Raw genomic sequence first — 11,201 nt, forward strand, 5'->3', positions numbered from 1 at the left:
ACTGCGGAAATGCAGCTGAAGGCAGCGGTACTCAGCGTGGATCAAATGACTTCGGGTACAACAAAATGTTATCGTTGTGGGAAGACAACACACGACCAGAACCAATGCTGGTTTAAAAACCAGGAATGTAGAAAATGTGGCAAGCTTGGTCACATAGCTAAAGTATGCCGGTCAGGAAAGAAGACCAACAACAGAAAAAAGTCACCGCAGGAAAAGTACAGCAAGGTACACAAGGTGGCTGAGAAGAGTTCAGATGAACAGAATTCGGATTCAGACCCGAACGGCCAGGAACTGGGTAGTCTGAGAATTTACAATGTGAGTAAGGAAGCTGACCTACAAACTATCTGGGTCACACTAAAAGTAGCCGGAGTCCAAGTGAAAATGGAATTGGACACAGGATCAGCCCTATCAGTCATAAATCGAAGGGATTACAACCGGCTATTCTCACATATACCCTTGAGAGATACCAAGATCGTATTGCAGACATACACGGGGCATAAAGTATACCCCATGGGAAAGATACAAGTCAAGGTGAGAGACAGGGGCAAAGAACACCAAGGAATGGACTTATATGTACTACCTGAGGGAGGTCCACCACTTCTGGGACGGGAGTGGATCAGGGAAATAAACATGGAATGGCACTACCTAAAAGCAATAACGAGTGAGAACTCGGTGAAGACAATCAGCTCAGACTCTGAAACGGATGACGACAAGACCAGCCCAGGTGCAAAAGACAAGTCTAAAATGGACTTGCTGACTAAGGTTGGAAAAACGAAGGAGTGCATAAATACTAATGCTTCAAAGGAGAACAAAGTTTCAGAACAGAATTCCACTGAACAACAACATAGTTTGGCAGAGAATTCTGAGTCTGTCCAGTTTACAGACATGCACAAGTCTGAGGAACACCGGGCTCGAACTCAACTCCACTTCAAATTACAACAGCAATTAGAACAATTGAGTTGCCGTCTCGAGCAAGAGATAAAAGCAATGAAAACGTTCTTTGACACAGAGTGGGAGAATCTGGAAAGACAACAGAAACAGCTGAGGGAGAAAAGGGAGCAGGAGCACACAAACCGTCTGCGCAAGGAGGCCAAACGAATCAAAGCTGATTCGGTTTCTGAAGGTGCGTGCTCTAATCTGGTGGAGCAAGATGTTCAGCAACTGAAGGCGCTTGTTAGCAGATTGCAGGCAGAAAAGGCTGAGTTGGTCGCCATGAATTCCGAGCTCCTACTGAAGTTGGGTGCAGCATCACCGGACGATTCATTTGTGGAAATTCGAATGGTGGAGGCTGCGGATGATGGTGAAGTAGAAACAGCAAAGGAGCCCCAGGGCAAGGTTATAAACAGCCCTGCAGCTACTGGGAAACGGATGAGGTCAGAAGAGTCAACGGTCAGCCAACTCCTTTATATGCTGAGGGACAAGAATCTGAAATGGGAACAATTTGGACATGAGTCTAAATCTTCAAAGGAGAGGGGTTTGGAGCTCCCAAAAGTTATTGGAATAGCTGAGGTTGCAACACAGACTGAGAAGATGGCAGCAGAGCAAACCTTGGATGCCAAAAGTACGCTGATTCACGTCAATGTTGAACAACAGAATGCTGAAACAGCTGCTCCAGTAGAGGGATTGAATAATACAATCAATCAATCTCCCAATGAAGTTGAAGTATTGAAATCACGAATGAGGTCATTAGTAAAAGACTTGCAGGAAGCCCAGAAAAAGCTGGATGAAACTGAACGCATGAAGAAGTCTCTTCAGGAAAGATGTCTGGATTTGGAACAAAAGCTGGCTAACGTCCAGCTGGGTATGGAGGAAATAGAAGACCCTCTCGCTGGCCTAGCTCAGGACGACACCGAATATTACCATGACCTGTTGGACGACACCGAATATTACGATGACCTGCTCTGCCCAGCTTGTGATGAAAACTCCCAAAGTGCAGAAACCATGAAGAATCACCTAAAGTCTAAGGAACATCGGGAGATGGTGGCGCTACTATGGAAAAAGGAGGACGAGAAGGAGGAACGGTGCATGCAGCTGGCAGCTGACAGTGGAGCCCAGAGAGTCTCCAAGAAGCAGAAAAGGAAAAGACGAAGCAGAAGATGATGACCATCTGAACCATTATCACCTCTACCAGGTCACGCACGTGGTCTCTCCGTACGGAGCCAAATCAGTTTGGAAGTAGAAAAACTTCCCAAGGTACTCAAGCTTTTAGAAGTCAACAATGCTGGTTCAGAAGTGACGGAAGTTCAAGCTGTTAAGTCCAGTGAAGGACTATTGGATGAGTCACTCCAGCAACGTGAACCGACTACACCGAGACTGAATCTGTGAACTGTTTTCCCGCAGAGACTGAATCTGTGAACTGTTTCCGCAGAGACTACATCTGTGAACTGTTTTTACATGAAGTTGGATATATGTTATGTTTAATGGGGAATAAGTATGTTGTAAGCTAAAAAGGGAGGATTGTAGTGTATGTAACCGTTCTACCTTTAAGAGAACTATTGTATGTAACCGTCCACCTTTAAGAGAACTATTTTAGGTGTTGCACTACTTTATCTTGGCTGCTGTATACTGTAATACCGGGAGTGACCACACCGGTATATAAGTGCTGTGTAAGGATTTATTGGGCAGATTCGCCCTGACCTTCGAATAGTAAAGTCCTGTTAAAGTTACTCTTGTAGTCTGTGTATTAATTCACCATATAACCCACAGACTTTACAATCGGCTGTGATGACCCTCCCAGTCGGAAAATCTGCTGACATTTGGGTCTGATCTTCCACCGCCTATTGCCCAGTTGTGTGTGCGTCAGTTCCCAGGGTGCTAGGGAGAGGAAATAGGAATGTTGGTCCCTATTGCCTTGGTCTCTGCCCTATTTGCATGTGACAATTGTAGGTGGGAGCATTTAAATGACATGCAAATGACGTGTGAGTAACAACATACCGCCCTCCCCAAGTCACTTTCAGCAAGCCTGAAGACCAACCATGCAAAATGGAGGTTGTGGTGCTGCCCCTTCAGATCACCCTGTCAGACGGTTAATCAGCCTGTGAATCCGTCCACTATGAAAACAGCAGCAAGCACAAACCGGTGGTCGACCCTGGGGCCGTTGCATTTAGCTCAGTCCAGGCCCAGGCGGGTACTCCTGAAACAGCTTTGGATCAATTGCCGGACTGCTAATGGAAGCAGCATAAAAGAATATTATCAGGCAGGCCACCACTAACCTGTAAGTCAAGGGTCAGGTTCATCTGTGACAAGACCAGCAGCAGCGAGAGGAAAGGTTCTGTGCGTAAAGAAACAGAGAGAAGGGTGAAAGCTGAGCCGAAATGGATCAGACCGGGTACCGCTAGGTCACTGAGCCAGGGACCGGAGGCTTTTGCCATCAGGTAAGTTCCCCATGCACCGGATTTCGGGGAGCACACTATGGGAAACCTTACCCTCCCGTGTAAGGAATGTATTATCTCAAGCTGGACGTTTGCAATCATTACAAACAGGGATGCCCACTGACATGAATCAGTCATTCATGAAAGAAAGACTTATCACAGAATCACAGAAACCCCACAGTGCAGATAAGAGGCCATTTCGGCCCATCGAGCCTGCACCGACACATATCGCACCCGATCCCCGTAACCCCTACATCAACACATATGAAATAATACTGAGCGGCCTGCAGGTGGCGCTGTCCAGGGAGAGTATAAATACTCGGGCACGGGCTCAGCTTGCGCAGGACATTCTTAACAGGAACTAGTGAAGGACACAACTAGACCTCCATGTTGTAAAACAGTTGATTAAAGCTTTGTTTAACGCTTAGACCAAGTGCCTAGTAGTTTTCTTACGTCACCCACTAACTGCTCCGGCCTATTAGTGACGGCTCAGACCCAACGTGCAGCTCAGATCATTTAGGTTTCTAACAAAGCACCAATTGAGGTTCTGGGAAGCAGCTATTTCGTGTCCACAAATTTGGGGGGGGGGGGGGGGGGGTTAGTCCTTGGACTTACATTGTCTTTAAAGGAAAATAAGGGCCGGATTTTGTCAATGAAGGCACTGCTGGTTTTCGGGTTTTAGTCCCGCCCCCAGCGACATCTGACCAACCCACGCTACTTTCCCTCGATTGACCTTGTTAAGCCCGCTCTGCAGGCATACCGGCCAATCAAGGGGAAGCCGGCGACAGATGACGTCAGCTTATGACGTTTCATCTGTCGAAAATTTTTTGAGAAGCTGTCAAACACTGACAATCTCTATTCTAAGGTGAGCCCTTGCACAGAAGGCTCACCAAAACCCCTCTCCTCAGCAGAAAGCAGATGGCTGCTGCATCTGAGAATGCAGCAGCCATTCTGTCATCTCTGCCGTTGAGATGAGGCACCTCCGGATCCCCAAGGGTTGAAGCCTGTAGGAAGAAGCAAAGGTAAGGAAACTTTTTCCAACACTTTATACTCACCCCTCATACTTACCTGTCCACTCTTGCACCCATCACTCACCTCTACTGCTGATATTTCGATCCCTGTCACCCCCGCAGACCCACTGCTCGCCTCACTGACCCTGGCGAGGTTCGCAGCCGTCAGGAAGCCCGCAATTGCAGGCGTAAAATGGGGATAAGCCTCAAAATTAACTGCCTGTTAACAGGCAGTTAATTGGCTCTAATCCTCTTCCCACCTCGAGGAGACGGGTCCCTGTGCGACTCGGGGACCCGCCTCCCGGGAAGATGGCACGGAGGCGGGTTGGGAGTGGAGTCGGTACCCGCTCCCAGTTTCTGCTATTTTCCCAGCAGTCCCGCCTCCATAACCGCCTCCCAGAGCTGGCAAAATTCCCCCCTTAGAGTTATGACTGTCCTTTTAAGAGATCTTTTACCATCAACCCACCATCACCTCATCCTATAAACTCCTGGCACCAATCTTCCCTTTATAAACTCCTTATCCCATCCCATAAATTCCTCACCCCATCCCATAAACCCTTTATGCTATCCTATAAAACTTTCATGCCATAAACCCCTCACTCCCACCCATAAACCTTTCACCCCCATCCCATAAACCCCCCACCCCAACCCAAACAGACTAAGATCCCGGAGAAAATCCCGCTTCTAAAGAATGCCGAGCTGCCGGAACACTTACCCGCAAAACACTCGTTGGCCAGGACAGAGCTCTCGGGGTCGTACCACTGCAAAAAGAAACGGGCAGGGATTAACCACTGACTGGTTTAGGGCAGCCACCCACTGACCAATCCAACACAGGTCAAGGGCAGGGATTAACCAATCATTGGTTTAGGGCAGCCACCCACTGACCAATCCAACACAGGCCAAGAGCAGGGATTAACCAATCATTGGTTTAGGGCAGCCACCCACTGACCAATCCAACACAGGTCAAGGGCAGGGATTAACCAATGATTGGTTTAGGGCAGCCACCCACTGACCAATCCAACACAGGTCAAGGGCAGGGATTAACCACTGACTGGGTTTAGGGCAGCCACCCACTGACCAATCCAATGAAGGCCAAGGGCAGGGATTAACCACTGACTGGTTTAGGGCAGCCACCCACTGACCAATCCAACACAGGCCAAGGGCAGGGATTAACCAATGATTGGTTTAGGGCAGCCACCCACTGACCAATCCAATGAAGGCCAAGGGCAGGGATTAACCACTGACTGGTTTAGGGCAGCCACCCACTGACCAATCCAACACAGGCCAAGGGCAGGGATTAACCAATCATTGGTTTAGGGCAGCCACCCACTGACCAATCCAACACAGGCCAAGAGCAGGGATTAACCAATGATTGGTTTAGGGCAGCCACCCACTGACCAATCCAACACAGGTCAAGGGCAGGGATTAACCAATGATTGGTTTAGGGCAGCCACCCACTGACCAATCCAACACAGGCCAAGGGCAGGGATTAACCAATGATTGGTTTAGGGCAGCCACCCACTGACCAATCCAATGAAGGCCAAGGGCAGGGATTAACCACTGACTGGTTTAGGGCAGCCACCCACTGACCAATCCAACACAGGCCAAGGGCAGGGATTAACCAATGATTGGTTTAGGGCAGCCACCCACTGACCAATCCAACACAGGTCAAGGGCAGGGATTAACCACTGACTGGGTTTAGGGCAGCCACCCACTGACCAATCCAACACAGGTCAAGGGCAGGGATTAACCACTGACTGGGTTTAGGGCAGCCACCCACTGACCAATCCAACACAGGTCAAGGGCAGGGATTAACCAATCATTGGTTTAGGGCAGCCACCCACTGACCAATCCAACACAGGTCAAGGGCAGGGATTAACCAATGATTGGTTTAGGGCAGCCACCCACTGACCAATCCAACGCAGGCCAAGGGCATTTCTAAAAGGTTAGTGTCTGCTCGTTCACGTGCAAGCACAAGGTCACTTCGAGACTAGCCCATGGGGAGTGTGGACAGTCTCATTTTGTAAATGTGGTCATCAAAAACTTGACTTTTATTATACAGCTTTATTTCCCTCAATAGTATTGGATTGCAACATCCACATTCCCCCTGCCTTGTAATCAGAGACTCTGGTTCAAAACTGGATGTGTTAGCAGTCCCTCCCTCCATTTAGGACACAATATGGCCAATTGAAAACCTCGGGCCGTCATTTACATGATGTCAGTATAGCAGCAGACTGTTCCCCACCCCCCTTCCCACCTGCTGATTGTGATTCCCCTCCCGAGCGGCCAACCATCTGCTTCTGACTGGACAGCCCAGGTTTTCCGTGAGCTGTCTGAAATGTCTAAAATAAGACATTAAAAGGTCCCGATTGCAAGACAGAAGTCTGCTTTCATACCATGCATCATTATTAGTTATTAGAGATCCAGCAGCAGAAAAAAAAAACCTCAGAACAAAAAACACAAACTCAATATCCAGAATAATGTGCAGGTGGGTTTAAAATGCAATTAGATATTAGGGGGGGACGGGGGGACGCGCGAGGGGGGGGGGAGACGGGGGGACGCGCGAGGGGGGGGACGGGGGGATGCGCGAGGGGGGGGGGCGAGGGGGACGGGCGAGGGGGACGGGGGGACGGGCGAGACGGGCGAGGGGGACGGGCGAGACGGGCGAGGGGGACGGGGGGGACGGGCGAGGGGGACGGGGGGGACGGGCGAGGGGGACGGGGGGGACGGGCGAGGGGGACGGGGGGGACGGGCGAGGGGGACGGGGGGGACGGGCGAGGGGGACGGGCGAGGGGGACGGGCGGGACGGGCGAGGGGGACGGGGGGGACGGGCGAGGGGGACGGGGGGGACGGGCGAGGGGGACGGGGGGGACGGGCGAGGGGGACGGGGGGGACGGGCGAGGGGGACGGGGGGGACGGGCGAGGGGGACGGGGGGGACGGGCGAGGGGGACGGGGGGGACGGGCGAGGGGGACGGGCGAGGGGGACGGGGGGACGGGCGAGGGGGACGGGGGGGACGGGCGAGGGGGACGGGGGGGACGGGCGAGGGGGACGGGGGGACGGGCGAGGGGGACGGGGGGACGGGCGAGGGGGACGGGGGGACGGGCGAGGGGGACGGGGGGGACGGGCGAGGGGGACGGGGGGGACGGGCGAGGGGGACGGGGGGGGACGGGCGAGGGGGACGGGGGGGACGGGCGAGGGGGACGGGCGAGGGGGACGGGGGGGACGGGCGAGGGGAACGGGGGGGACGGGCGAGGGGGACGGGGGGGACGGGCGAGGGGGACGGGCGAGGGGGGACGGGGGGGACGGGCGAGGGGGACGGGGGGGACGGGCGAGGGGGACGGGGGGGACGGGCGAGGGGGACGGGGGGGACGGGCGAGGGGGACGGGGGGGACGGGCGAGGGGGACGGGGGGGACGGGCGAGGGGGACGGGGGGGACGGGGGGGACGGGCGAGGGGGACGGGGGGGACGGGCGAGGGGGACGGGGGGGACGGGCGAGGGGGACGGGCGAGGGGGACGGGGGGGACGGGCGAGGGGGACGGGGGGGACGGGCGAGGGGGACGGGGGGGACGGGGGGGACGGGCGAGGGGGACGGGGGGGACGGGCGAGGGGGACGGGGGGGACGGGCGAGGGGGACGGGGGGGACGGGCGAGGGGGACGGGGGGGACGGGCGAGGGGGACGGGGGGGACGGGCGAGGGGGACGGGGGGACGGGCGAGGGGGACGGGGGGACGGGCGAGGGGGACGGGGGGACGGGCGAGGGGGACGGGGGGGACGGGCGAGGGGGACGGGCGAGGGGGACGGGCGAGGGGGACGGGCGAGGGGGACGGGGGGGACGGGCGAGGGGGACGGGCGAGGGGGACGGGGGGGACGGGCGAGGGGGACGGGGGGGACGGGCGAGGGGGACGGGCGAGGGGGACGGGGGGGACGGGCGAGGGGGACGGGGGGGACGGGCGAGGGGGACGGGGGGGACGGGCGAGGGGGACGGGGGGGACGGGCGAGGGGGACGGGGGGGACGGGCGAGGGGGACGGGGGGACGGGCGAGGGGGACGGGGGGACGGGCGAGGGGGACGGGGGGGACGGGCGAGGGGGACGGGGGGGACGGGCGAGGGGGACGGGGGGGACGGGCGAGGGGGACGGGGGGACGGGCGAGGGGGACGGGGGGACGGGCGAGGGGACGGGGGGGACGGGCGAGGGGGACGGGGGGGACGGGCGAGGGGGACGGGGGGGACGGGCGAGGGGGACGGGGGGGACGGGCGAGGGGGACGGGGGGGACGGGCGAGGGGGACGGGGGGGACGGGCGAGGGGGACGGGGGGGACGGGCGAGGGGGACGGGGGGGACGGGCGGGACGGGCGAGGGGACGGGGGGACGGGCGAGGGGGACGGGGGGGACGGGCGAGGGGACGGGGGGGACGGGCGAGGGGGACGGGGGGGACGGGCGAGGGGGACGGGGGGGACGGGCGAGGGGGCGAGGGGACGGGGGGACGGGCGAGGGGGACGGGGGGGACGGGCGAGGGGGACGGGGGGACGGGCGAGGGGGACGGGGGGGACGGGCGAGTGGGACGGGCGAGGGGGACGGGCGAGGGGGACGGGGGGGACGGACGGGGGGGACGGGGGGACGGGCGAGGGGGACGGACGGGGGGGACGGGCGGGACGGGCGAGGGGGACGGGGGGTGACGGGCGAGGGGGACGGGGGGGACGGGCGAGGGGCGAGGGGCGAGGGGGGAGGGGCGAGGGGGACGCGGGCGAGGGGGACGCGGGCGAGGGGGACGCGGGCGAGGGGGGGACGGGGGACGCGGGCGAGGGGGAGGGGGGGACACGGGCGAGGGGGAGGGGGGGACACGGGCGAGGGGGAGGGGGGGACACGGGCGAGGGGGAGGGGGGACACGGGCGAGGGGGAGGGGGGGACACGGGCGAGGGGGAGGGGGGGACCGCGGGCGAGGGGGAGGGGGGGACCGCGGGCGAGGGGGAGGGGGGGACCGCGGGCGAGGGGGAGGGGGACCGCGGGCGAGGGGGACGGGGGGACGCGGGCGAGGGGGAGGGGGGGACGCGGGCGAGGGGAGGGGGGGACGCGGGCGAGGGGGACGGGGGGACGCGGGCGAGGGGGACGGGGGGACGCGGGCGAGGGGACGGGGGACGCGGGCGAGGGGGACGGGGGGACGCGGGCGAGGGGGACGGGGGGACGCGGGCGAGGGGACGGGGGACGCGGGCGAGGGGACGGGGGACGCGGGCGAGGGGGACGGGGGACGCGGGCGAGGGGGAGGGGGGACGCGGCGAGGGGAGGGGGGACGCGGGCGAGGGGAGGGGGGACGCGGGCGAGGGGGAGGGGGGGACGCGGGCGAGGGGGAGGGGGGACGCGGGCGAGGGGGAGGGGGGGACGCGGGCGAGGGGGAGGGGGGGACGCGGGCGAGGGGAGGGGGGACGCGGGCGAGGGGGAGGGGGGACGCGGGCGAGGGGAGGGGGGACGCGGGCGAGGGGGAGGGGGGACGCGGGCGAGGGGGAGGGGGGGACGCGGGCGAGGGGGACGGGGGGACGCGGGCGAGGGGGACGGGGGGACGCGGGCGAGGGGGACGGGGGGACGCGGGCGAGGGGGACGGGGGGACGCGGGCGAGGGGGACGGGGGGACGCGGGCGAGGGGGACGGGGGACGCGGGCGAGGGGGACGGGGGGACGCGGGCGAGGGGGACGGGGGGACGCGGGCGAGGGGGACGGGGGGACGCGGGCGAGGGGGACGGGGGGACGCGGGCGAGGGGGACGGGGGGACGCGGGCGAGGGGGAGGGGGGACGCGGGCGAGGGGGAGGGGGGACGCGGGCGAGGGGGAGGGGGGACGCGGGCGAGGGGGACGGGGGGACGCGGGCGAGGGGACGGGGGGACGCGGGCGAGGGGGACGGGGGGACGCGGGCGAGGGGGACGGGGGGACGCGGGCGAGGGGGACGGGGGGACGCGGGCGAGCGGACGGGGGACGCGGGCGAGGGGACGGGGGACGCGGGGGACGGGGGGACGCGGCGAGGGGGACGCGGGCGAGGGGACGCGGGCGAGGGGACGCGGGGACGCGGGCGAGGGGGACGGGGGGACGCGGGCGAGGGGACGGGGGACGCGGGCGAGGGGACGGGGGGACGCGGGCGAGGGGGACGGGGGGACGCGGGCGAGGGGGACGGGGGGACGCGGGCGAGGGGACGGGGGACGCGGGCGAGGGGGACGGGGGGACGCGGGCGAGGGGGACGGGGGGACGCGGGCGAGGGGGACGGGGGGACGCGGGCGAGGGGGACGGGGGGACGCGGGCGAGGGGGACGGGGGGACGCGGGCGAGGGGGACGGGGGGACGCGGGCGAGGGGGACGGGGGGACGCGGGCGAGGGGGACGGGGGGACGCGGGCGAGGGGGACGGGGGGACGCGGGCGAGGGGACGGGGGACGCGGGCGAGGGGGACGGGGGGACGCGGGCGAGGGGGACGGGGGGACGCGGGCGAGGGGGACGGGGGGACGCGGGCGAGGGGGACGGGGGGGACGCGGGCGAGGGGGACGGGGGACGCGGGCGAGGGGGACGGGGGGACGCGGGCGAGGGGGACGGGGGGACGCGGGCGAGGGGGACGGGGGGACACGGGCGAGGGGGACGGGGGGACACGGGCGAGGGGGACGGGGGGACACGGGCGAGGGGGACGGGGGGACACGGGCGAGGGGGACGGGGGGACACGGGCGAGGGGGACGGGGGGACACGGGCGAGGGGGACGGGGGGACACGGGCGAGGGGGACGGGGGGACACGGGCGAGGGGGACGGGGGGACACGGGCGAGGGGGACGGGGGGACACGGGCGAGGGGGACGGG

The 11,201-nt window shown here is 62.8% G+C and overlaps 1 protein-coding gene across 3 annotated transcripts in view; it reads right to left on the reverse strand.

Annotated features, from left to right (window-relative positions):
• LOC147102602 (uncharacterized) overlaps positions 1-11,201 on the reverse strand; it is a 115,668-nt gene that overhangs the window by 72,944 nt on the left and 31,523 nt on the right. For all 3 annotated transcript variants that reach the window (XR_015073032.1, XM_085963256.1, XM_085963257.1), the window contains exons 5-6: positions 5,097-5,142; positions 3,213-3,271 (exon numbers count right to left, since the gene is read on the reverse strand). Coding sequence is in view for 2 of the 3 variants with exons in the window: in XM_085963256.1 (XP_085819382.1) it covers positions 3,213-3,271; positions 5,097-5,142 (105 nt within the window). In the remaining variant the exon portion in view is untranslated. The remainder of the gene's footprint in view (positions 1-3,212; positions 3,272-5,096; positions 5,143-11,201) is intronic.

This window comes from Somniosus microcephalus, chromosome 21 (assembly GCF_052327205.1).
Source record: "Somniosus microcephalus isolate GS21.2 chromosome 21, FLI_Smic_1.0, whole genome shotgun sequence".
In the NCBI taxonomy this organism is placed as follows: Eukaryota; Metazoa; Chordata; class Chondrichthyes; order Squaliformes; family Somniosidae; genus Somniosus; species Somniosus microcephalus.